Below are 25,620 nucleotides of genomic sequence, written 5' to 3'. Positions count from 1 at the left end.
TCCTGTGAATGGTCTCTTGGGTTGTCTCTAGTATTTTGCTGTTACAAATGATAAACCATCTAAAATGTGCCTCCTTGTGCAGTGTGTTGAAGGTCATGAGCATATTCAGATTTCCTAGATAATGCCAAATATCTCTTTTAAGTGGTTTTATAAATTTGCACTCTTGCCAGCGATGTATTAGAATTGCCCTTGTTGTATTAGAATTGTATCCTCAGTAAGACTCAGTATTGTCAGGCTTTTTTGTTTTTGCCAGTCTAGTGGGTGTGAAATGACACTTTGTTGGAGTTTCCCAGATTAATAGCAAAGTTTCTTTTTCAGTAAATATTTGCATGGTTGGATAGGCAGGTGCACACAAAAGCAGAATAGAGGCAGCTCTTTGAGGAGATGACCCTGTGACCCTGCTTGTGGCTAGATGATGGCAGGGCTCTGGGCCTACACTGTGCTGGCTGTTATAGGGAGACTCTGGAGCTAGGAAGTGTTGGGTGAGACTGACAACCCTATAAATGGGAGAAGGCAATTGTCACCTTGACACCAGTAATGGGAGCCTCTCTCCAGGGGGAGGGTGTAGTCCTGCCCTTCCATTTCACCAAGAAGGGAAGGAGCTGGAGAGAGAGAAGGATCAGAATGGGGTCCCATAGTCTAGGAATGACCATTTTTTTTTTTTTAACCTTCTCATAGTCTTGATATTGGTGGTATGTATTTCTCTTGTTTATTCTACTGGGTTTGGGAATGATGAAAAGGATAATAAGAAAAAGAAGAGCAATGATCATTTATTAAACACTTATGTGTGAGGCATTGTGCCTTTTTTATGAGTATTATCTCACTTAATTCCAATGGAGTAAGTGCTATTAGTATTCCTGCTTTACAGATGACAAACAGGGTAACTCAAAGAGGGTTTTCATTCAGTCTGACTCCAGAACTTGTAAGCACTGTGCTATATCATTCGCCTGGCTCAGCTAAACCCAAGAGATCAAAGAAAGGAGAGGCTTGTCCAGGCCTGGGTGGGTGAGAAACATGAGTTATGAAATCCACTGGGCCTGGTGTGGAAAGGGCAACAGGGAGCAGAGTGAGAGGCCCCCTGGAAAAGATGGTTCTTGAGAGGCAGGTGCCCCCAGCCTAGTGGACATGGCCCATTTAGCAGGCACTCATGGGCACCTCTTCTGTGCCAAGTCCTGAGCTGGCTGCTGGGGTGCAGAGTGGGATCTGCCCATTTCCAGGTCTCAAGAAGTCCCTGGACAGGTGGAACAAGAATTTGGAGGATGTGGGTGACCCTGGCCTCCTAGGATGCAGGTGATAAGATAACACCTCAGACTGAGGGCTGTCCAGGTATCCTTCAACAGGTAAAATTTTAACAAACTGTGGCACATCCATAATATGGAATACTACTCAGTAACAGAAAGGAACACATCATTGATGTAGGCAACAACTTGGATTAATCTCCAGGGAATTATGCTGAGTGAACAAAGTGAATCTTAAAAAGTTACATACTGTATGATTTCATTTATGTAACATTTTTTAATTGACAAGTAAAAAAATTTTTTTTAATATTCATTTATTTTTGAGAGAAAGAGAGAGAGCATGAATGAAGGAAGGGCAGAGAGAGAGAGAGGGAGACACAGAATCTGAAACAGACTCCAGGCTCTGAGCTGTCAGCACAGAGCCTGACTCAGGGCTTGAACTCGGTAACCGCGAGATCATGACCTAGGCCAAAGTCGGACTCTTAACCAACTGAGCCACCCAGGCGCCCCTGAATTGACAATTTTAGAAATGGAGAACAGATTGGAGATTAATTTTGGATGGGTTAAGGATGGGAGGGAGGAGGGTGTCTTGTTGTTGGAACTCTTCAGAATATTAACTGTAGTGGTGGATCTGTGAACATATACAGGTGATAAAATTGTATAGAACTTAATACACACACATACACACATGTATATGTAAAACTGGGAAAACTTGAATGAACTTGGGGGATAGTATCAATGTCAATACAGGTGATCTCTCTGTATTGTTTCTTATAATTGTGAATATGTAATTACCTAAAAGAAATTTCAATTAAAAAATGAAATTTAAGGCCCAAAGTATTGGTAGGACAATAGAGATATTTGTAAGACAGCATTCTCAACCCACATAAAAAATCCTGAGGGCTAGGGCGCCTGGGCGGCTCAGTTGGTTAAGCATCTGATTCTTTATCTCGGCTCAGGTCAGTGCAGAGCTTGCTTGGGATTCTTTCTCTCTGCCTCTCCCCCACTTGCATGTGCATATGCCCCTCCCTCCAAAGAAATAAATAAACTTAAAAAAAAATCCCAAGGGCTACGTGCAAGGAAGCTTTTTGCCCTTAAGTTAGCAAAGTCCAGCTCCACAGAGAGGTGGGCAGTATTCCCTGAGATGTGGAGGAGTGCAGGGTCACCCTAAACACTTCAAGAGACCCAGAGTAGACCCATTGGGTTGGTTTCTGAGCTTAATTCTTTGAGCCTCTCTGTCCTTCACCTCCTGAGCTGACACCACTATCATAAGGGCAAGGGCAGAGCCACAACCCACTCCCACTCCTCCCACTCCACCTCTGTTTGGTCTTCTGAGAAGGACAGATGTTCCTCCTTCATTCTCTACTCCACCAGGTTGCCCCTCCCCTGGGATGTTCTGTATCAATTGTTACAAACTCTCTGTGCCTCCTCCATGACTGTCTCCTCTACTAGACAGACCCCTGGACCTTGGGAACAAGACCAGACCCAGTCCCAATCTGGGGGGCATCAGAGAGTGTTTGTTATACTCAACTAAATGGGATGTTGACCCTGGCTGAGATAAACCTGTTCTGATCCTGAGATCCTAGGGAGGGCCTGGACTGTGGCATAGGATTTGGGGGGTAGTATGGCTGTGGTCTTACAAGATTCTGGGACTTTGTTTCCACCTGGTAGGCCCACTAGGATATCTCTTCCAGAATGTTGGCTGCCCTGAACACTGCTTCAAATTCTGTCCCCAGAATGGGAGACCCAAGGCTCCTCCACCAGACTACCCCAACATACATGTACTCACAGGGATCATGTGTTCACATTGCTGACCTCTTACTCTGGGATAAGCACTTTGGTTTCTTTATTTATCTCAGCAACATTTATAAGGGAGGTATTTTTTATATATCCATTTTGCAGAGAAGGAACCCAAGGCTCAGAGAGGTTAAGTAACTTGCTCAAGGTCACTTAGCTTGTAAATAGCAGAGCAAGGACTTGAAGAGGCATTCCTAATGTGTGCCAGTCTAGTGCCTGCAGGTGCAAAGCTGAAAAAAAGAAACATCACTGCCCTTATGGAGCTAATGATAAAATCACCAAACATTTATATGTGCTTATGTATGGCAGTCAGAGGCTAAGCTCTTTATATACATTATATAATTGACTCTGCTTTACAACCAAATGAAATAAGGTTATGCCCATTTTACAATGGAAATTGAAGCTCCAGGAGGAAAAGAGACCTGCTCAAGGTCACATAGCAAGTAGAATACAGACCTGGACAGTCTGCTCTAGAGCCAGTGCTATCAGACCCTCTTCTGCCATCTCTTCCCTAGACCTATTTTTGGCTTTTTCCCTCCTCTGTACACAGGCCCCCTCCATGCTATTATTTCTGCCCTCCCTTCACCCCAGCTCTTCTGTCTAGCCTGTGCCCATAGACCCATTCATATTCTAAGCATAGTTTGGAACCTGTGGTTGGGCCAGAATATCTATCAGCACGATGATACCCCTCACTCTGACCCTTTCTGTTCCACCCAGCTACCTGGCAAGGGGAGTCTTGCAGGAGACTACTACCCAGTCCCCTCACCTACCTGTGGTGGCCGGAATATGTGTGTCCTCTGCAGTGCAGAGGATAGAGCAGCAGGATGCCCACACCTGGCAGAGAGGCCAGCACACCAGGGGGTGCAGGTAGCACTGGGCCTGTCAGTGCTAGTGGCTCTGGAGGCTAATATGAGCAGCAGCAACTGCTGGCATTATCTAGCCTCTAAGAATAGCTTGGGCTGAAGAGTTGGGGTCTGGGGCCAGGGAAGAGGGCAGGAGCCTGTTTCCACCGCCCCTGCCACCTCTGCTGCTGCTTGGCCTAGAAACTGGAAAGCCTCCCTTCTGGCTTACCATTTGCTCTGGGATGGTTTTGCATGGATGTGTCTTGCCTGCTATTGGGCTGGAGGAAAGAGGGTGACCCATAGACTCAGACCCAGGGCTGAGGTCAATGAGCCCATACCCTGAGGACTGGCCCTCACCAGGCCTTCCCCATTGGCACAGAATAGGAGCTTGCTTTTTCAAGGATCATGTTGGAAGTGAACCTTATTCGTTTAGCGAATCCTTAAGAACTAGATAATATATACCCATGATTCAAAATTCAAAAGTATAAAAGGGTAACCAAGAAAAAAATCAGTCTCCCTCCCTTCCCTAGCCCTCAGCCGCCTATTCCCCTCTCCAGAGGCCACCGCTCTTACCAGCAAAGGTGGTCCCTCCATAGGTAGGCACGTAAATACGTGACTCTTCTATCCCCCCATTTTTGCATGAGCGATGGCACATCCCATCCATTCTTCTGCCCCTTGCTTTTTTCACTTAATGATATATGTTGTAAAGAACAGTAATTTACTGAGTCTTTACCCTGGCATGCACTATTGTAACTAAGCACTTCAGATGTTATAACTCATATAGTGTTCATCAGAATCCTGTGTTGTGGTAGGTCTTTTTTACGATTTTCCATTGTTCAGAGGTTAAATAATTTCCCAAGATTTCAGAGCTGGTAATTGGCAGAGCCAGGATTCAATCCCGGGAAGTCTGACTTTAAGGTGTTCTTCATCACTACCCTATACTGCCTCTCATGCTTGAGCCCTGTCACTACATAGCACCCCCTTACTCTCCCTAAGGGCCAAGGTAAGAAATGTATATTGAGAGACGCCTGGGTGGCTCAGTCCGTTAAGTGTCCAACTTTTGATTTTGGTTCAGGTCATGATCTCACAGTTTTGAGATCTGGCTATGCCTTGGGCGTGCAGCCTATTTAGGATTCTCTTTCTCCCTCTCTCCCTCCCCTGCTCTCATGTGTGCGCACGTGCTCTCTCTTTCTCTCAAAAAAATATTAAAAAAAAATAAGAAATGTACATTGAACACTCACCATGGCCAGGTTCAGACTGGGATACAGCAGAGAATAAAAAAGATTAGGTCTTTGCCCTCACGGAACTGGCACCCCAGTGTCCACATGTGTCTGTCAACCAAAGCAGGAGGAGGGAAACACACGTCACACACACCCACATGTCCAAGTACAGGCCTGCCGTTTGCACACACTTTTCTCCCTTATCCATTGATCATTTACTCACACAGCCTCTGATCTGAAAGGCCTTCTAGCCCAGAGCTATAAGTGGAACATGGAGGTCCACGCAGAGATAGATACTTACAAGAGATCACGATGTGGGCCTCGTGATTCTCATCCCCTGCCCCCTAGGATCCATTTCAGCAAGTCTGGTGGGGGTGTCTATAATCCAGGGCCCAGCCATTGTTTGAAGTTGGGAACAATTGAAGGGCAAGGGAGCTATAGATAGATCCACAGCTGCTGTCACCTGTTCCAGCCTGGGCATTGGGCCCGAGCGTTGTCTACATGGGGGCACTCTACCAGTGAGGGCCCACTGGGGGTGGGAGGTTGGCCCAGTCCAGCCCAGCTCTAGAGAGACTGAGTCAGAGGTCAAGACAAAGAAATACAGAGTCTCAGAGGGCAGAGAACGACAGGGTGACAAAGAAGGACCAAGACCCATGAGAGATACAAGAGACTCCTACCTCATGCTAAAAACACAGAGACTGGTTGGGAGTGTGGGCAGAGGCAGAGAGAGAGCTATCTAGACAGTGAGGGCCTAAGGCAAAGATTGAACTCCAGGATACAACAAATCAGAGCCCCAGACCAGAACCTATGCTAGGGTCCAGACCACTTCAGTCCAGCATCGAGGTCTTTCTGTCCATCTGTTTATCTCCAGGAGGGTGACACATGCACATTTCTCTCTGGGGCAGCCACACCCCAGATTCTTCTAGGGCAGTCTGAAGTAGGGCAGTCAGGAGTGATCCAGGGGGCCCCTGGGGTCTCTGAAAGGGAGAGTTTGTGCTGCTGAGTCTAGTCGTAGATCTAATTCACTATGTGACCTTGGGCAAGGATCCGCTTCTTCTGTGCCTCAGTTTCCTTAGCTGTTCAATGAGAGAGTTGGTTTGCATGATCACTAAAGGTCCTTTTAGCCTCTGATGCCCCTCAGGACGTCCCCCCCCCCCCGCCCCAACCGTGTGTCTAACTTCCCTCCCTCTTGATGCAGCTGAAGCCACAGTCCCCTCCTTTGTCCTTTGTGAGGATGGGGGACAGCTGGTCCCCCCCCACCTCCCCCCCACCAAGTAACCTTTTACCACGTTGAGGCATCTCTCCTCCGGATAAACACCCCTGATGCCTTTTGGCAGCCCTCATCCTATTTTCTGCTCAGGCATCAGAGCCGGGGCCCACTCGGGCTCTCTGCAGCTGCCCAGGGCCCCAGGAGGGGGACAAGCCTTGGATGAGCAGGGCCCCCCCCACCCACAGGGTGCCAAGGGGAGGGCCCCCCTCTAGGGCCTCACTGCTTTGCTTTTGGACTGTTATGGCAGCCACCTCCTAAGTAAGTCTTCCTGCCACCGGTCTCGCCCCTTCAGTCCATCCTCCACACCAGCTGCCACCGGGATCTTGTGAACACATAAATCTGACCATGCTGTCAAATGTCCTTGCTCAGAGCTCTTTGATGAGAAACATAAAATACAAATGCCTTTGATGGCTCCCCAACTCCTGCAGGAGAACGCTAAACCCTAATCTGGCTTCTGAGGCCATTCACAGTCTAGTCCCAGCTGCTCCACCTGGCCTCCCTTCCCTGTGTGCCTCCCGTGGCCAAGCCTCCACCTGTGTGACTGCTCTGGCCTTGGAGTTAGGGCTCATGCTCTGTGTCCCCTCTCCTCTGCCTTTGGTGCCCTTCTCTCACCTGGACGACCACTGCCTCCTTGCTGCTCTGCCTGCAGCATTCCAGTCCGTTCTCTGTATGGCAGCCAGGGTGGTCATCATTAAACCTCAGACCACTTACTCTCTTGCCCTGACAGCTTCCCGCTGTACTTTATATAATAGAGTCCAGAGTCCCTTTCAAATCCTACAAGACTCAGTGATCCAGCTCATGCCTACCTATGTAACCCTACCTTAAAAAACTCTCCCCCTAGGCGTGCCTGGGTGGTTCAGTCAGTTAAGCATCCACCTCTTGGTTTTGACTCAGGTCATGATCTCAGTACTCGTAAGTTCAAGCACCAGATCCGGCTCTGTGCTGACAGCATGGAGCCTGCTTGGGATTTTCTGTCTCCCTCTCTGTCTGCCCCTTCCCCGCTCACACACTCTCTCTGTGTCTGTCTCAAAAATAAATAAACATTAAAAATAAAATAAAACTCTCCCCCTGTTCCCGCTCCAGCGGCACTAGCATTGTGATGGCATCAAACTCACCATGCTATTTTCTGCCTCACAGCTTTTGTATTTACTACTACTTTTGCTCAGAATGTTCTTCCTCTGGCTCTTTGTGTGGCTCCTTCTCATCCCTCAGGTCTCACCTTGAATGTCACCTCTTCAGAGAGCCCCACCTCCTTGACCAACTTGAGTACTGTATACCCCACCCCCATGACCCTCCACCGCGTTACCGTAGTGCCTTTATATCCTGTGCCACGATCTTGAATTACCTTAGAAACTGTATTTGCTTGTTCATTGACTGCCGCTCTATGAGGGAAGGGACCTTGTTGTCATGCCCCTCTCCTTGTCCGTCTGGGTGTCAGACTTGCTCTTGTCCTTCACATCCCTCCATTCTGACATTTCCTGTGGGTGTCTTTCTTTTCCTGGACAGAGAGTATTGGGTTCCCATCCTGGACACAGAATAGAAGGCACCAGATGCATGTTCACCTGAATCTGTGTGATCCTCCCAGCTGAGGTAGCATTTTAACAGAGTCCTTCAATGTCTTTATCAAGGATATCCAGGGACTGAGGAGCATTGGTGACAGATACATTTCCGGTTGGGGCTGGCTCCCAAATCCTATCTTCTCTGTCTCCCTACCTGCCCTAGCTTTCTCCAATATTCAGCTCCTCCAGTGGCATTTTGGGCTAGAAGAAGAGAAACCAGAGGTGGTATGTCCCTTTTGGGCTTTGCCCCATCAGCTCATTGCTCATGGGAATCTCCCCCAACAGCCCCAGCTTAGCAGCTGCCTCCAGTTCTGGCTGCTACTAAGCTGTGAGCTCCAGGACCCCACAAAACTGCTTATCTGAGGCCTTTGATGGAGAGAAATAGGGGACGCGGAGGCCATGGTGTCTGGCTTGGCTCCAGCTCCCCATATCCTAAGACTGCCTATCTCTATTTTTCACCGCTTTACTCTCTACCCTGGATCCTGCTCCTCCTTCCCAACTCTGTTCCTAGTCAGGCCCAAGGTTCCTTGGCTTTTCTGTGGGGGATGCAAATAAGGGATTTACAGCATTGCTGTCTTTGAGGGTGGCAACAGGCCGGTCTGGGGCCTGGGAGCACTGAGGCCGGAATGCCTGAGGCTGAGCCCTTCCTGACAGTCCTTCCTAGCACTATCAGCATCTTATTTAAGTCCCTTGAAGATCGTGGTTCTTAGAGCGATTTCTGGAGAGAGTCTCTGAAGCCCAGGAGGGTGGACACCCCACACCGCAGGCCAGGCTGCAGGTGACCCAGCTGCCTTCATGCCAGTCCTCACCATAGCTGCCTTCTCCTTTGCTGGTTTCCGTGTGCTTGGGTCGAGAGCTAACCTCAGGAGTGGGATCCTGGAGTCTGGCCCAGGCTCCCTCTGTCCCCATCAGGGCCTCTGTGTCCTCAGCTAAGCAGAGGGTCTGGACGAGATGATTTCCCTTCCAGCCCTGATGCTCCTGATTCCCAATGCCCTGCTGTCTTTAACTGGAATTGGGGAAAAGGGTGGCAGGCAGGGAGAAATAGAAAAGGTACAGGAAAGTACAGAGAACAATTAAGAAACCATTGTACACATTTTGTTATATTTGCCTCAAGTCTTTTGCCCCTGGATTGTAGCACTTCAGGGTTCTAGTGATACCGATTCTAACATGCCAGGATTTGAAACTGAGGTACATATAGTCCTGGCTCTGTACTCATAATGTTGGGAAGAGAAGGGAGGAAGAAAGACTTTGGAGTGTCTACACTGGCTACTCAGTGGGTGGGTTGGTTGGGATGAGAGGGCGGTGGTGAAGAAACGAAGCTTCCGGAGGTTCTAAAATCCTAGAATCCTAGAATCCTAAAGTTGGAGCAGATCTCAGAGGTTGCCCAGTCCAAAGCTTCAAGCCCTGTGCAACCTCTGCTTGATTCCTCCTTGCTGTTAGCAGGCTCATTTTCTTCTACGACGCCTTTTCCATGGCTGACAGGCTCTGAGTATGAAAAGACCCTTTTCTGTGTATGTATCCAAACTCTGCTTCCTTGTAACCACCCCACTGGCCTGCTCTTGAGGACACACAAGTCACACAGGTTTTGTATGCTACAGGACAGCTCTTCATATATTTAAGGTTGGTGCCTTAAGTCCTTGCAGATTGTGGCATTTCGTGCCTCTCTTAGGTGCCTCTTGGGTTTCCCCATCGCTTTGTCATTTTTGTCTGTGTGTTCATCTCAGCAGGAAGGTGTGCCCTGTGTAGTAGAAGTGAACTTACAGTTCTAGACCCACTTCTTTTGGTTGGTTTCTCAGCCCCAGGTTTATACACTGAACAGATAATTCTAGAATTCAGACCCACATTATATTTGGTATAGGCTAGACTCATTAGAGGTTCTAATTCTCCAGGCTAATTCTATTGCTCAGGCCCTAAGAAAGAAGGCCCTGCTTTCTGAGCATCTTCAAACAGCAAGCAGAGTTTTTCCCACCCTCTGGGCTTTCTCTAAATAAGGAGATGAAAACCCTATAATCTTTTTCTTTAATGTTTGTTTGTTTGTTTGTTTGTTTTTGAGAGAGAGACAGAGTGAGCAGGGGAGGGGCAGAGATGGGGAAGAGCTGTCAGCACAGAGCCTGATGTGGGGCTCGAACCCATCAACTGTGAGATCATGACCTGAGCCAAAAGCAAGTCAGATGCTTAGCCGATTGAGCTATCCAGTTGCCCCAAAACCCTGTAATCTTTAAAAAAAATTTTTTTTTTGGAGAGAGAAAGGGGGCGCAAATGAGCAAGGGGCAGAGAGAGAGAGAATATCAGGAGGAGGGGCAGAGGGAGAGAGAGGGGGAGAGAGAGAGAAATAGGGTTCATCCGAAGTGGTGCTTGTGTTTTACCTGAAGCGGGGCTTGTGCTCACCCAATGTGGGACTTGAACTCATGAACCGTGAGATTGCGACCTGAGCTGAAGTCAGATACTTAAGGACTGAGCCACCCAGGTGCCTAACAAAACCCTATAATCTTAAACTATCTATCAAGTTGGGTTCATGCTCTTACTCAGCACACACTTATTGACTTTCTGCTGTGTGCAGGCATTCTGTAAGGTGCTGGGGATATAGACCAAGCTCTTGCCCGTTAGTTGGTGGGGAGGCAGGCCAGAAACAACCTACGTTCTATGAAGAGAATCAAAACAGAACGATGTCCTCACAAATATAATGTGGAGAAAAAGAAGAAAGGAATACATAATGTAGGATTCCATTCATAGAAATTTTGGAAACTAATCTGTGACATTAGAAGTCAGGATGGTAGGTGAGGGAGTGGTGAATGAAAGAGGGGGGTTGCTGGTAATTTGTTTCTTGAATAGGGTGTGTTTAGTTTGCAGAAACTCAGACTGTATGGCAATATTCACTATATCCCTGATTATAATGGCAAAAAGACTGGGGACAATCTAAATGTTACCCAAAGGAGAGCTGTATCATTTCATAACTTGGAGAGTATCTATAGGATTAATTCCTAAAAAGGTCTGGGCATTTGTAATTTTAATAGATATTGCCAAATTTGGCCATGCATTTCTAACAAAGTTTTTGTGTAACATACATGCAGTGAAGTGGGTACATCTTGAACGTACAGCTCAGTTAGTTTTACAGAGTGAACACACTGCTCTTTGCTCAGTATATAGTGTTTCCTGCATTCCAGAGGCTGCTCTTGTGCCTCGTCCATTCATTACTCTCCCTCAGAGGACCACTCTTCTGCTTTTATCAGCTTACCTGGTTCTGAACTATGTATGGTTGAAAATGGGTCTTTGAAGTTATTTCTATATATTTTATAGAATATAGGTATATGCATATTTGGAATTGGTAGCCAGATGGTACAGAGAATTTCTCTGTGTGGGCACAGCCTGACATCTGGCTGGAATCCTGGCTCTGGACCTGTGTAGTTCTATGTGTCCACTGTCTCGAGTTCCAGGATCCTTTGATTCTCTGACCATAAATTTCTGTGGTGTCACCAGGGCCTGAATGGGGTGATGGACAGGACAGCCTGGAAGTGCCCTGATGTATTCCAAAGCCCATATCAGGCAGACTGAGTGCCAGCACACTGAACCCCTGTTGAGAGTGGGGTGCAGGAGGGGGCTAAGAGTGGGAAGTTGATTTCCTGGGAATCTTGAATGTCTTCTAATTGTTCTAAATTTCCTCCTTTTGCTTTCTTTTCAGCCAAATCATTTCTTTACGTGTATGGTCACAGGTCTAGTTTTCTTCATGTACAATTTCCCCAGGGGACCCCAAGGAGATGGGGATAGAGGTAGGAGGTAAGAACATGCAGGTACTGGAGAGGGATATCTTACTCTCTCTGCTTCTCTTTTTGATCTGGTCTCTGCCACTACTTATCTGTGAGATTTGCCAGTGCTTTCTTTTCTCTGGGCCTCAGTTTCCCTGGGTGTATAAAGAGGATTGTGCCAAATAGTCCCAGAAGGCAGTCTGTTGTTTCCTCTCACTCAGTCTCCTTGCTCTTTGTTTCTGGGGGTGTGAGCCTTTTTCTGGGTGGACCAGACTCCTTGTGACTCAGTTTCTCTCTCTCTGGGCTCCTCAGTCTTGCCGGATCTCTCACGGCTTTGTCCCTGCCCCATCAGTCTCTGAATCCCAACCTCCCTCTCTCTTAGTAAGAGTGTCTCTCTCCGCCTTTGTGATCCCATGACAATGGGAGGTAAAAATAGCCCAGGGGCCGTGCTGGTGGAGATAAAAGGGAATTTGCCTTTTGTGTCCTGTGGCCAGGCTGGGGGGGCTGTGACACGTGGAGATTGCTGACATAGCTCTCCTCTGCTGACCTTGACAGTGGCAATAAAAGGGGTAGCCCAACTCCCAGCCCTCACCGTGTGCTGAGGTGGGTGATCAGGGCTGAGGTTGGAACCACAGGGTGAGGGTACCCATGGGTGGGCACAAGTCTCTCTCTATCTCTGGGAAAGGATGCTCTGGTGTTTGAGTGTGTGTGTGTATGTGTGTTGGGGGCTCACCAGGGAGGCTGAGATGGGGACCCCCGAGGAATCACTGAGTATTAGGCCTTGTGGGTTTTGAATCACACCCCTGTGTTTGGGGTCCCTGGGTCCCTTAGTTCCTCCGTCACGGCCATCTTCCAGTGCCTGATGCCTTGGATTGCCTTGAACCTCCAAGATTTTTAGTCCCTCATCTTCCACCTCTCAGTGCCACCGCCATGATGGATGTGAGTGAACTTGGGGAGTCTGCCCGCTACCTCCGCCAGGGCTACCAGGATCTGATGAAGGTGCACACTGTCCCGTGGGATGGTAAGTGAAGGCAGAAGGGCACGGCCATGGTATTGCCCTTATGGACTCAGACCAGGAGTGGGGAGGGGTGAAACTGAGCTTGCGGCTGAAGGGGAACTCTGGCTTCAAAGCTTTAGCCCTGGCCCTTTCCCTCAGAGTCTGGGGTCCTTAAGGGTACATTCCCTGAGACTCTGTGTACATCACTGCATGTTTGTGAGCAAGCCTCGGTTTGCTCCTCTGTAAAATGGGACAATATTCTCTGTCTCCCGGAGCGGCAGTCTGTGGCTGGAGCCCGAGGCCTCTGAGATGGGAGTGATTAGTATGCAGGCTGGTGTCCGTAAAACCTGTGCTGGAGTTATTTTTAGTGTTTTCCATAGAGCTAAAGCCAAAGACAGGAATAAAGACTACTATTTATGACCTAGTTTGCTCATAGGACAATAATAACAATAGGCAATGTGTATCAAGTGCTTATTTTGTGCCAGGCCCAGAGTGAATGACTTTCCATGCATCATCTCAATAACCTGGGAGCTGGGGACCAGGGCCAAGGCCAGTTTCATGGGTGTGCAACCTCTGCAGTTGCACAGAGCATCACACTCAGAAGGGCCTTTGTGTTTAACACTCAGCTCTCACCATATTGAAATGTTTAATGATTTAAAAACTTGTTTTTAATGTTTGCTTTTGAGAAAGCATGTGTAGGTGGGGGAGGGGCAGAGAGCAAGGGAGACACAGAATCAGAAGCAGGCGCCAGGCTCTGAGCTGTCAGCACAGAGCCTGGTGCAGGGTTTTGAGCCCATGGAACAGTGAGATCATGACCTGAGCCAAAGTTGGATGCTTAACCGACTGAGCCACCCAGGGGCCCCAGTGTTTAATGATATTTTAACAGGGGTGCTGCATTGTAATACTGGGGACTGAGAGTTATGTAGCTGGTCCTGAGTAAGGCACTTGGCTAGTAGTGGCAGGACAGGAAACAGAACCTGGTGGTCTGCTATCTGAGTCCATGCCTTTAACCACCAAGAGATATGGGCTCCCTGAAGTTGTGGGACCAGCTGACCAGGCAAGAAGGAACACAAGCCACAGAATTAGGAGAAGTGAGTTTGGGTCTTCAGCGAAATGGGAGAGGCAGAGCTCCCCTGAGAATTATGTGCCTGATTTTGAGGCCGTCTCCATATGGGACCTCAGGAGATGTCCGTAACATTTTGCCTTTGAGGGAACAGGCCCAGAGGGAATGAGAGTTTTCCCCGAGCTTGCAGGGTAGATATGGCAAAAGCAGGAATCTGAACCCAAGTATGTAATCCAGGGTGGTGAGGGCCTATTACCTCAGTCAGGGAATCCTCTGACAAGGTCCCTACGGACCCTCCCAGCTTTGCCCTTCCAGGATCCTGGGTCTGGAAGGATCTTTGTGTACTCCTGCATCCTGACAGAGGGGCTCATGGGAGGGGCAGAGGTTTACGGACAAGGCTTGGGAACCCCAGTTCGATGTGCCTCAGCCTTTCTCAAAGCCCCACTCCTCTCCCCCAACCAGGGAGGAAGAGGGTCTGGGTACCTGATGAACAGGATGCCTACGTGGAGGCCGAGATCAAGTCGGAGGCAACTGGGGGCAGAGTCAATGTGGAGACCAAAGACCAGAAGGTTTGGCTCCCCTCTTCCGGGATTATCTCCTCTGCCCCCTCGGATGCAGCTCGCAGGCGCACTGGATGAAAAAAGGGGTCTGGGAGGGCACCGGCATAAGAGACTGAGGTCAGAGGTCAGTCAACTGCTGCCCGCCTACCACCTCACCCCACGTTAAGGTCTCCTATGATACGGTCTCCCGGACAGATGCTGCTAGTGCGCGAAGCAGAGCTGCAGCCCATGAACCCGCCTCGCTTCGACTTGCTGGAGGACATGGCCATGATGACGCACCTCAACGAGGCAGCGGTGCTACACAACCTGCGCCAGCGTTATGCTCGCTGGATGATCTATGTGAGCCACGGGCCAGGCTGGGTTCGGTGGGGGTGGGGCCAAAGAGGCAGGGGCGGGGCTAGGGGAAGCGCTACTGCGCGGTGGGGAGTGGGGGGGGAGGGGAGGAGCAAGGAGCAGGGCTAGAGGTGGGACAGGGTGAGGTCTTGTCGCTGTGAAGGCGGGGCCCCGGGCTGGGACGGGGCTAGAGGAGGTTCGGCTACCAGAGTGTAGGGGCGGAGCTGCAGCTAGACGCTTGGGCTTGGCAATGTGGAGGTGGGGCTACGGGCTGCGGGCCGGAGTAAGGGCTGGGGCGGGTAGGACAGCCACAGAGCGTATGGCAGGGCACTTTAAGTGATTCCTTGGGGAATATTGCAAGGGTCACGGTTTCGTGAGGGCTGGGGATTGAGGATGGGAACTTGGCCTTCAATAACCCATTTTATAATCTCTCCTCAGACATACTCGGGCCTCTTCTGTGTCACCATCAACCCCTACAAATGGCTCCCGGTCTACACGGCCTCCGTGGTAGCTGCTTACAAGGGAAAGCGCCGCTCGGAGGCCCCACCCCACATATATGCAGTGGCAGATAATGCCTACAATGACATGCTGCGCAGTAAGAGCCGCCTTGACTCCTCTCCCTCACCTAAGACCTCCACCCCTGCTCCAGGGAGGCCTCTGTAAAGGACCCCTTTCCCTCCACTTGCACTGCTTTCCTTTTGATGCTGCTGGACACTCCAGCGTAGCATTCTGTCTCTCGAAGTGGGAGCCTACCACTGTCTGGATGATCCCACCTCGTCCTTCCCATTTCTGGCCCTGGGTGGTGGAGGGGTTGCCCCAGTGCCACAGATACCCAAAGTGTTCTACTCCTGACTGACTGGTTTCTCACCTTGGCTAACTTACCTATCTCTTCCCCTTTCCTCCAGACCGAGAGAACCAGTCCATGCTGATCACGTGAGTGTGGGGCTCTGGGGGTGTGGTGGGAAATGCTGGCCACCTGGAAGGAGGGGAGTGGAACTAAAATCATTTCCCAAGTCCAAAGTGCTTAGGGTAGGGCTTTTACCACCTGGATCTGGTATCCTTCTGAAGCTAAATTAGAGCATTTTCTCTGCCCCTATTCTGGGCAGATGCATTATGGGGTGGTGGACAGGGAAGGGATACCCAAACACCAGAGTGATCACCAGCCCTGATACTCCCTCTCCCCAGGGCCTGGAATCTTCTCCCACCTTAATCTTTGGGGAATTATGATTCTGGCTCAAGGGGAGGGAGGAGATTACTTTCCCTTTCTTTCTTACAGTCTCCTTATTTCTGAATCTTATTTTGATGTTTCATTTGCCCCCCCTGGGAAAGTGGTAGAGTTCATGTCCAAGTTCATGTCCAGCCAAGCCAATATGGACATTGTGTATGAGAGTGTGTGTGTGTGTGTGTGTGTGTGTGTGTGTGTGTGTGTGTGTGCAGCCTGGTGGTTAAAAGCAAGACCTTTAAAACCAGAAGGACCTGGGTTCAAGTTCTTACATATCCACTTTCTGCTGGTACCCTTGGGCCCCTGAGTCTCATCAACAAAGGCAGAACAATCCTACTTACTTATCATACAGAGCTTTAAGGAGTTAGTGAGTTAATGTATGTGCCTGGCACACACCAGGGACATTTATGTGACTTCCCTGAGTCCCATTTCCTTACCCCTAAAATGGGGGTGATAGTAGTGCTTGCTTTACAGGGTTTCTAAGGCTTAAATGAGCCAATATAGGTAAAGCACTTGGCCTGGTATCTGGCATGAAATTAGTGCTCAGTAGACAGTGACATCATCATATGTGTCTCATCTCACAGGGATGTTTTATGCTGGCTTGCTTTTACACAACCCAGCACCTCTGAGGGTTGATCTCTTCTGAAGAGTGTTGGGTTGGGGGTCCTGAGTTGGGAGCTGGGTGCGGGGGGGAGACAGAGTAGCCTTGCTTGAGGGGTGGGGTGTTGGGGGATGGGAGGAATTAGGGTGACCAGATGGGCTTTGGTGACTCATGTTTGTATCATCTAAGCGGAGAGTCGGGGGCCGGTAAGACGGTTAACACCAAGAGGGTCATTCAGTACTTTGCCATCGTCGCTGCCCTGGGAGATGGGCCGGGCAAGAAGGCCGTAAGACTCGCCCATGCGGGCTCTGCTCCCCACTGCTTCTCACTGTTTTTCTTTTCTTTCTCTTCTTCTTCTTCTTCTTCTTCTTCTTCTTCTTCTTCTTCTTCTTCTTCTTCTTCTTCTTTTTTTTTTAAATTCCTTTTAAAAAACTTGATTCCCCAGAGCCTCTAGCCCTGCCTGAGCCTCCCACCCTGGTGGCGGACTCTGGCCTGAGCAAGGCTTGACCAAGAGAAAGGCTGTGACTGCCCTTCCACATCGTGTGACCCAATTCTGGGCCTGCCTCAGCGTTCCTATCTGTAACACACAGGGGTGGGACCACAGCTATTCCTAAACGCTTTATATAATTTCCCTTTCCATCATGACCTTCATATCTTGAAAAAGTTTACCAAACAGGCTTTTACTATGAAGTGATTTTTTTTCTTGGTTTTTGTGCAGCAAAGACATCGTTACCTGCTGTCAATCAAAAAGCAGGCTTATATGGAGTTTAACCAGAGCCAACAGCATTTGGCATTCCTAACACCCAGGGTTAGGGGGCAATTTCTCACCCTGTGATTTCTGTATGGATTTTTGAAATTTCTGAAACAGTGGGGGACCAATGTTTTGTTTTGTTTTTGTTCTCCAAGTATTACATCCATTCCTAGCCCCCAAGACCAGCTGTTCAGAGCTCTATGTGTGTCCCTCCACCCCAAAATGGACGTCTTTTCTTTCCAGAAGCCCTAAGTCACCTTCTACACAGCCCCCACTCCTGGTCCTGTTAAGCCTTGCTTTATTCTGGGGCATTTTTCTTTCTTCTTTTTCTTTTCTTTTTTTCCATTTAAAGTTGTATTTTTTCTTTTTCTCCCATTTGATTTTCTTGTGTGGTTTTTTCTTTCTTTTTTTTCCCTTGCAGTTTTGTTTTTTGTTGTTGTGGTAGTTGTTTTGTTTTTGCTGTTGACTTTTTGGTGCTTTTTGCTCCCTCTCTTCCCTACCCCATTTTTGAACCCCCACAGTGTCTCTGAGGATGCTGCAGAAAGTTGGGGCTTGGTCCAGTAACAGGAATGGAGGGCAGGGAGAGGGCCAGAGCTGGCAGGGGTGCAGCTAAGAAGGGCGGGGCAGGAAGGAGCCCTGAGTGGTGGAGTGTATGTGGGGTGTCAGGCAAGACAGGTAGAAAGAAAGGCTGGCTCATCCAAGGGTCTATGGATGCTGGAACTTCAAAGCCTTAGCCCCCCTCCCCTTGGCCCCAAATTTGACCACATCTGCCGGAGAGAGCCCTGTTCAAAAGGCCTGGACCTGAGTGTGTGGGGTGGAGCTTAGTGGGAGGGGCTCTTGCCATTTCCCTCCTGCTTGCATCCCTCTAACAGTGTCTCTGGGGGGATTTTTAAGTCTTGGGCTCCCTGAAGGTGAGCGAATAACCAAAGTCCCCTGGTGGCCTGGCACCTGTAACTCTAGAATCCATTCCTTCCTTTCTCTCCCTTTCTTCCCAGGCTGTAGGGAGCCAGGGTGGGGAAGGGAAGGAAAAGGAACAGAGGAGAGACAAGGATGAGGCTAGAAGAGTAAGAGAGGGAAACCTCCTCCATTCAGCAAGTCCCTCTAGATGAGACATATGGTGTCTGTGGTGTCATGGGAGGCAGGGTGCCTGGGCTCAGTTCCTGCTCTGCCCCTCACCATGTGGTCTGGAGATCATTTCCCTGCTCTTAGTTTCCTCATTTGCAAATTAAGGCTAATAATATGCGCCTGACAGGGCTATTTTGTCTATCAGCTGTATAGTCAAGGTGCAGCCCATCACAGTACAATGGAGAAGTGTAAAGAAGGGCTCTCACAGTGGGAGGTGAGGGGTAAAAAGGGTCGATCAGAAAGAGGGCTCTTCTAGCCTCAGAGCATCAGGGACACCTTCCTGAGGAGGGGTCTGAAGAGGAGTAGACTTTAGTCAGGAAGCTCCAGGGTTTAGGGGGAGGGGCCACCGGATATGGGAGATATGGGAGGGGGAGGCACATGGAAGAGGCCAGAGACAGCTGGAGGAGGGGAAGGGCTGCCAGTAGGAGACCCTGAGACATAGCCCCTTGCCTCAGGTGCCTGATTAGGGCCAGGCTTGCTCCCACTTTCTAGCATTTCTCCTTCTAACAGTGCTGACAGGGTTGGGCATGGGGAGTGGGGTTGGGGGCTACATGTTTGGGTGTCTAACAGTCTGTCCTGCTAACCACTGCCACCCTCCCCTAGCTTGGTGAGACCTCATAGTTTCTAATGGCATCTTCCTTCTCTCTCCAGCAATTTCTGGCCACAAAGACTGGGGTAAGTGTGGGGCCAGTGCTAGTGGGGGCAGGCAATAATAATGAGCCCTGGGAGGCCCCTTCCCTTTCCCCACCAGAGGTGGTCCAGGATTCGCTGATACGCAGGACCATCAGGTACCCTGGTCTCCCAGTTGGTAGCACCAGGACTGACAGACCCGTCATCCTGTTGTCACCAGGGCACCCTCGAGGATCAAATCATCGAGGCCAATCCTGCCATGGAGGCTTTTGGCAATGCCAAGACCCTGCGGAATGACAACTCATCCCGCTTTGTGAGTGGCCATGGTGGGAGAGGTGGGTGGGGATGGGCAGCAGGGAGGTAAACGGCCCTGACTGACGCTGTTCCTCTGCCCACAGGGCAAATTCATCCGCATTCACTTTGGTCCCTCTGGGAAGCTGGCATCTGCAGATATTGACAGCTGTGAGTCGAGGGGAGGGTGGGGAACAGAGGCTTGGGCCTTTCTGCTCTGACTGAGCATCCATCCTCAAATATTTGGGGCTACCACCTGTTCCAGGCACTTCTCTCCATCCCCTGGCCACTGCCCAGCCCCTACCACCTTACTCTCCCCTGCAACATTCCATCCACTATGGTCTCTGAGCCTCCATTCCTCTGCTTGATCTTCCCAGCCAGAGTGGTATTTTCTCAGATACGAATTTGACCACATTATGTTTCTGTTTAAAAACGTTTTGTAGATCCCATCACCTGATCTTTATTTTTTATTTTTTAAACTATTTATTTATCTTGAGAGAGGGAGGGAGAGAGAAAGAGAGGGAATGGGAGCAGGGGAGGAGCAGAGAGAGAGGGAGAGAAAGAGAATCCCAAGCAGGTTCTGCCGCCAGCACAGAGCCCAATGTGGGGCTCAAACTCACGAACCGTGAGATCATGACCTGAGCCAAAATCAAGAGTCGGACACTTAACCGCCACCCAGGTGCCCCCTGTTACCTTAGGATGGAGACCCGAATCCTTGTTGGGCCAGTCAGGCTCCTTGTGATTGGATCCTTACCCCACCTCAGTTCTTTCTCTGGCCTCCAAAAGGGCAGGCCTGTGACCACCCCCCACACCACTCCATCCTCCCTGGAAGCCTGCCCTCCCACTTTTTGCCCATCCCACCTGGCCCAGCCCCACTGCACAGACACCAGGGCCCAGGCTGCATGCACAGAGAGGCCCCTACACTGACCATTCCCCACCTTGGGATGCATCACCAGATCCCGATGGATAAGCACAGTCATGTGATGACCAGAGAATGTTGTAATTCACTCCTTGACTCATTCCTTTGCAAACACATGGAAACTCCGCTTCACGCACACACTGACATGCTAGCTCTGCTCTGGAGGGAAGCAGTGTGGTCTGTGGATGAAGGGATGAAAGCATAGATGAAAGAAGGACATATGAAGACCCCTGCCCATAGACACGCAGACCTGCAGACACACACACACATCCCCACCCTGTGACACCTGCGTGATAGAGAGACACTTTTCAGTACGTGTTGGCATGTGTGTGGATACAGTGCCTCTCTACACACCCCTGAGACAACTTCCCCACCCCCTCAGCTCTATTGGGGTGACCCACTCTGGGGAGGTACAGGGAGAAGGTAGGCTAGTGCCCCTCTTTTCCCCAGATCTCCTGGAGAAGTCGCGAGTGATCTTCCAGCTGCCTGGTGAGCGTGGTTACCATGTCTACTACCAGATCCTCTCAGGGAAGAAGCCAGAGCTGCAGGGTGAGGGCCAGGGGTGGATGAAGGGGGAGTCAGAGCCCATGGGGCTGGGTGGGACTGCCCCTCCACTCCTTAGCTGGGACTCCTAGTTACTGCTGAGCTCTCTCCTTGTACTGGAGAATAGGCCCCTAGTGTCATGGCCCTGGCAAGGTTGTCCCTCATTCTGTCCTGAGACTGGAGAGGCCCCATCCAGCACCAAAGGGGAAGCAGTGGCTCTGTCTAGGCCCAGCTATGCACTCTTACAAGCCCCTCAAGGACACAGTGTGGTTTTCCCTGTGCCCTAGCACCCTGCATAGTGACTGGGCTCATTCCTCAGAGAACCATAAAGAAGGAAAAGCCACAGGCCTGGGGGAGGGGGTGAGAAACTGAGCTACACAGAAGTCCTGGGAGGGCCCTAGAGTCCCCTGCCTGGGTGGCCCCCAGAACCTTCCATGCTGGGATGGGAGGGAAGGAGAAGCACTGGGTGAATGCAGCCAAACCCACCGTGCTTCTCCGCATGTCTCCCAGATATGCTGCTTCTGTCGATGAACCCCTATGACTACCACTTCTGCAGCCAGGGTGTCATCACTGTGGACAACATGAATGACGGCGAGGAGCTCATGGCCACTGATGTAGGTCTCTGGTGGGAGAGAGGCAGGTCGGGGTGCCTGCAGTGTGCGGATGTGTGAGGCTGGGGGGAGGTCAGGGAGCAATTCCAGTGCCCTTAGCTCAGCTGGCCCCTAGAGAAGCCCAGACTTCTCTGATCCTTCTGTCCCCTGCCACAGCATGCCATGGACATCCTGGGCTTCAGCGTGGATGAGAAGTGTGCCTGCTATAAGATCGTGGGGGCCCTCCTGCACTTCGGCAACATGAAGTTCAAGCAGAAGCAGCGGGAGGAACAGGCTGAGGCTGACGGCACTGAAAGTGAGGGGGCCTGACCCTGGCCTGACCTGGTCATCATCTTGACCCTGATTCTAGTGTCCTGTCCATGACCGTTAACCTTAACCCTTGTCCACAGCCTTTGACTTAAGTCTTACCTGGCCTTGATTGTAACCCCTGATTTCTCAATCCCGGACCCTCACCCTTCTGAGCCGTACAGTTTGCCTGCCCTGAACTCAACCTGTCCCTGCCTCCCTCTTCTAACTCCAGGCAGAGGCCAGTAGCACCCCCAGGTGCCCATATTCTTGCCCTCCTCCTCCTTCACCACCCCCCTGCTGTGTGCCCTGCCAGGTGCTGACAAGGCTGCCTACCTGATGGGGGTCAGCAGTGGGGACCTCCTTAAAGGCCTTCTGCACCCCCGAGTGCGTGTGGGGAACGAGTACGTGACCAAGGGCCAGAGTGTGGAGCAGGTGAGCTGTTTGCAGGCCAGGGCTCACCTGGAGACAGTGGAGCAGGGTACCCTCCTTGCCAGGTCCCAGCCCAGCCTCTCCACACCTCCAGGTGGTGTTTGCCGTGGGGGCTCTGGCCAAGGCCACCTATGACCGGCTGTTCCGGTGGCTGGTGTCACGGATCAACCAGACCCTGGACACCAAGCTGCCCCGTCAGTTCTTCATTGGGGTCCTGGACATCGCTGGTTTTGAGATCTTTGAGGTGAGAGTGGGCCCACACCCCTGGGCTCTGTTCTCTCCAAGGCAGAGGACCATGGGTGGGTGGGGGCCAGAGCCCTGGGACTCTGCCTGGAGGTGGCGGTGAAGTCGCGCACATCCCCGTTCCTCCATGGGTCTCCCCGTGTGTATCTGATGAGCCTGGCACCTCCCTCTATAGTTCAACAGCTTTGAGCAGCTGTGCATCAACTTCACCAATGAGAAGCTCCAGCAGTTCTTCAACCAGCACATGTTCGTGCTGGAGCAGGAGGAGTACAAACGGGAGGGCATCGACTGGGTCTTCATCGACTTCGGCCTGGACCTGCAACCCTGCATTGACCTCATTGAGAAGGTGGGGCCTAGGGCAAGGCCACTGCAAGGGGAGGGGGATGAGGGTGTGGCGAGTGAGCAAGAATGAGCGTGTGCCGGCTTGTGAGCGAGCGTGTGCAAGCACTCATGTATGTGTGCAGTGGTGCATGGATGTGAGCTTGCGTATGTGAGTGTGGCTCTGTGTCTCTGTTCGTGTGTGTGAATGGCAGCGCGTGCATGGGTGTGAATAGATTTGTTGGAGGTTGTGTGAATGTGTGCTGGTGGGTACGTGAGTGTGCACCCAGCACTGTGGCCAACAGCCTGTCATGGGCACACACAATTTTGCAGTTCACGAGGGCCTACTGCAGCCACAATCTCACCGGACCTGCCTGGGGGTAGGCAGGGGAGAGTATGTCTGCTAATTTATTTGATTGATTGTATCTATTTCCCTGTTGTACAAAGACTGCAAGAAAGAAAAATCAAAGAAAATCTGAAAACTCAGGAGTAAAGGGAAAAAAAAATATATATTTGCCCCCTAACCCTACTACAGCCTGTGTCTTGGCACTTTGGTTAAGTTGCCTCCAAATCCTTTATCCTGGACGTGCATTTTCTTTTATAGACTCAGACTCATATCCCATCTTTTTCTCTGAAAATGTATTTTGAACATTGAACATTGCTGAAGAAGCCACAAGAGTTCATGCAGCAGGCGATTTTTATGCATTTCTGTGTCCTGCTTTTGCATAGTTGGGTGGTCAACAGTTTTTGCTGTGAGATCAGCACTGAAAGTATTCATTTCAACACTTAGTAGGTTAGGAAATTGAGGTCTAAGGGCCTCCCTGCTAGTAAGTGAGGAAGCCAAAATTTGAACTCAACTGCCTTTTTCCCCCTTTTATTGTGTGTGTGTGTGTGTGTGTGAGAGAGAGAGAGAGAGAGAGAGAGAGAGACAGACAGACAGACCACAGACATCAGGAGGTGGGTGGGTACAGAGATTCCAGTTTGAGTTTGTGCACCTGTGAGCAAAGAGGACGACCCAGAGCTGCAAATCATGCGAAGGGAGTTCAAAGCCAAGAATCAAACTTCTCTTTTGGAAGACAGGACTCCTGGGTACCCATCTGGTTTCTGTCCCTCCCAGCAATGGCTGAAGTTGGGGGTCTGGGAAGGCTTCCAGAAGGAGGGGTTCTGGGATATGGGATCTGGCCCAGCCAGGATGGGCTGGCTTGATGATGGCCCTTCAAACTTATTCCCTGTCCCCAGCCACTGGGCATCCTGTCCATCCTGGAGGAGGAGTGCATGTTCCCCAAGGCCTCAGACGCCAGCTTCCGGGCCAAGCTCTATGATAACCATGCAGGAAAGTCACCCAATTTCCAGCAGCCACGGCCTGACAAGAAGCGCAAATACCAGGCCCACTTTGAGGTGGTCCACTATGCGGGCGTGGTAGGTGCCTGTTGGAATCCCAACCCTTGACCCCCTTCTTCCCTTCTCCTGGTTCCCCAACCTTGCTCAGCACCTGTCTGGTCTCTGCCAGGTGCCTTACAGCATTGTGGGCTGGCTGGAGAAAAACAAAGATCCGCTGAATGAGACGGTGGTCCCTATCTTCCAAAAGTCGCAGAACAAGCTCTTAGCCACCCTCTATGAGAACTATGCAGGGTCCTGCTCCAGTGAGTACAGAGGGACAAGGTCACCATTCTATAGGGCACTCACAGAGTGACGTCCCCCGGAGTGACTGGTCCCATGTCTCTCCTAGCCGAGCCCCCCAAGTCTGGGGTGAAAGAGAAGCGTAAGAAGGCAGCATCTTTCCAGACGGTGTCCCAGCTGCACAAGGTGAGGCCCAGTCGGGGCCCCATGCAGGCCCTCACCTGCCAGTCTCCAGCCCCGTCCCTGGTCCCTGCTCTGTCCCCTGCACCCTGGGCGGGCGGCTGTTAAGACTTGCAGTGATGTTTAACTCCTCTCTTGTGAACATCACAGCAAGTCTGTGCTGCTTCCCGTCCGCACGCTGCCTGGGCAGGGTTTGGGGGGGATGGGGTGGGAGCCATGGGGCCTGTGGGAGGCATGGTGATTGGATGGGGGGAGTGAAGACTTAGGCGACTGACAGGGCCCCAGTCAAACAGAAGAGGGAAGAGGGTCCCAAGGAACAGTGGAAGGACAGATGTGCAGAGGCATGCTTAGACGCCTGGCTCACCAGTCCTCAGCAGGCTGATCCACTATGGTTTCCAATTCTGCTTCTTGCCCCTCTTGTGCTTTCTCCCCTCTCCTCACCCCCAGGAGAACCTCAACAAGCTGATGACCAACCTACGGGCCACACAGCCCCACTTTGTCCGTTGCATTGTTCCCAACGAGAACAAGACCCCAGGTAGTCACCCCAGGGCTGGGTTGGTGGGGTGAGGACATTGGAGGGAGGGGATAAGGCAGACTTAGAAGCTGGGTCTTCCCTCTCCTCAGGGCCTGCGTGGTCTCAAAGAAAGCCCCTATGTGGGCTGTTGGTCTTTCTCTGGGGCATGAAGGTGTGTCCATTGACTTCAAAGCTTTCCCTTTGACCTCCACCACAACCAGGGGTCATGGATGCCTTCTTAGTGTTACACCAGCTTCGCTGCAATGGGGTTCTGGAGGGGATCCGGATCTGTCGCCAAGGATTCCCCAACAGGCTGCTCTATGCTGACTTCCGGCAGCGGTGGGTGTCTGCCTGCCCAGCCCTGGCTTCCCACCAACCCCTTTCCTGCTCCTATACAGCCACCTTCCCCCTTGCCCTCCCCCGGGTGTAGGCAGCAGCCTGAGGGAATGGGAAAGGCACACACTTAGAGCCAAAGGGATCAAGGTTCCAAGGACTGAGATTCCAAACACTGAACATGGAGACTGGGCTGGCACCCCGATGGGAGATGGTGGTAACTGAGACAGGGGTAGGCTAGGGGAGTAGCCATCAGGCTTCGGGTATTTGAGGTGTAGCCAGTAGGCCATGTTAATGGATTGGATAGGGAATAAGAAAAAGACAAGGGTGATACCAGGTTTGGGGCCTGAGCAACTGGGGAGTAGATGTGCTGAGATACC

General features: G+C 50.9%; 1 protein-coding gene across 4 annotated transcripts in view; it reads left to right on the top strand.

Moving 5' to 3' along the window:
- The window catches only part of MYH7B (myosin heavy chain 7B), a 42,338-nt gene that overhangs the window by 5,788 nt on the left and 10,930 nt on the right, over positions 1-25,620 (top strand). For 2 of the 4 annotated variants that reach the window (XM_027069927.2, XM_027069928.2), the window contains exons 2-22: positions 11,606-11,700; positions 12,590-12,690; positions 14,192-14,298; positions 14,485-14,628; positions 15,061-15,217; positions 15,528-15,555; positions 16,635-16,731; positions 18,973-18,996; positions 19,172-19,264; positions 19,350-19,413; positions 20,612-20,710; positions 21,215-21,318; positions 21,472-21,610; positions 21,917-22,035; positions 22,127-22,276; positions 22,451-22,621; positions 23,833-24,012; positions 24,104-24,236; positions 24,323-24,399; positions 24,841-24,928; positions 25,129-25,246. In XM_027069927.2, coding sequence (XP_026925728.1) covers positions 11,627-11,700; positions 12,590-12,690; positions 14,192-14,298; positions 14,485-14,628; positions 15,061-15,217; positions 15,528-15,555; positions 16,635-16,731; positions 18,973-18,996; positions 19,172-19,264; positions 19,350-19,413; positions 20,612-20,710; positions 21,215-21,318; positions 21,472-21,610; positions 21,917-22,035; positions 22,127-22,276; positions 22,451-22,621; positions 23,833-24,012; positions 24,104-24,236; positions 24,323-24,399; positions 24,841-24,928; positions 25,129-25,246 — 2,267 coding nt within the window. In that variant the 5' untranslated portion in view covers positions 11,606-11,626. Of the gene's footprint in view, positions 1-11,605; positions 11,701-12,262; positions 12,691-14,191; positions 14,299-14,484; positions 14,629-15,060; positions 15,218-15,527; positions 15,556-16,634; positions 16,732-18,972; positions 18,997-19,171; positions 19,265-19,349; positions 19,414-20,611; positions 20,711-21,214; positions 21,319-21,471; positions 21,611-21,916; positions 22,036-22,126; positions 22,277-22,450; positions 22,622-23,832; positions 24,013-24,103; positions 24,237-24,322; positions 24,400-24,840; positions 24,929-25,128; positions 25,247-25,620 lie in introns of those variants that run through there. The other 2 variants (XM_027069929.2, XM_027069930.2) reach the window with 2 other exon arrangements.

This window comes from Acinonyx jubatus, chromosome A3 (genome assembly GCF_027475565.1).
Source record: "Acinonyx jubatus isolate Ajub_Pintada_27869175 chromosome A3, VMU_Ajub_asm_v1.0, whole genome shotgun sequence".
Taxonomy (NCBI): Eukaryota; Metazoa; Chordata; class Mammalia; order Carnivora; family Felidae; genus Acinonyx; species Acinonyx jubatus.
Note: the sequence above shows the minus strand (reverse complement) of the source record. Positions and strands in the feature narration are given on the sequence as shown.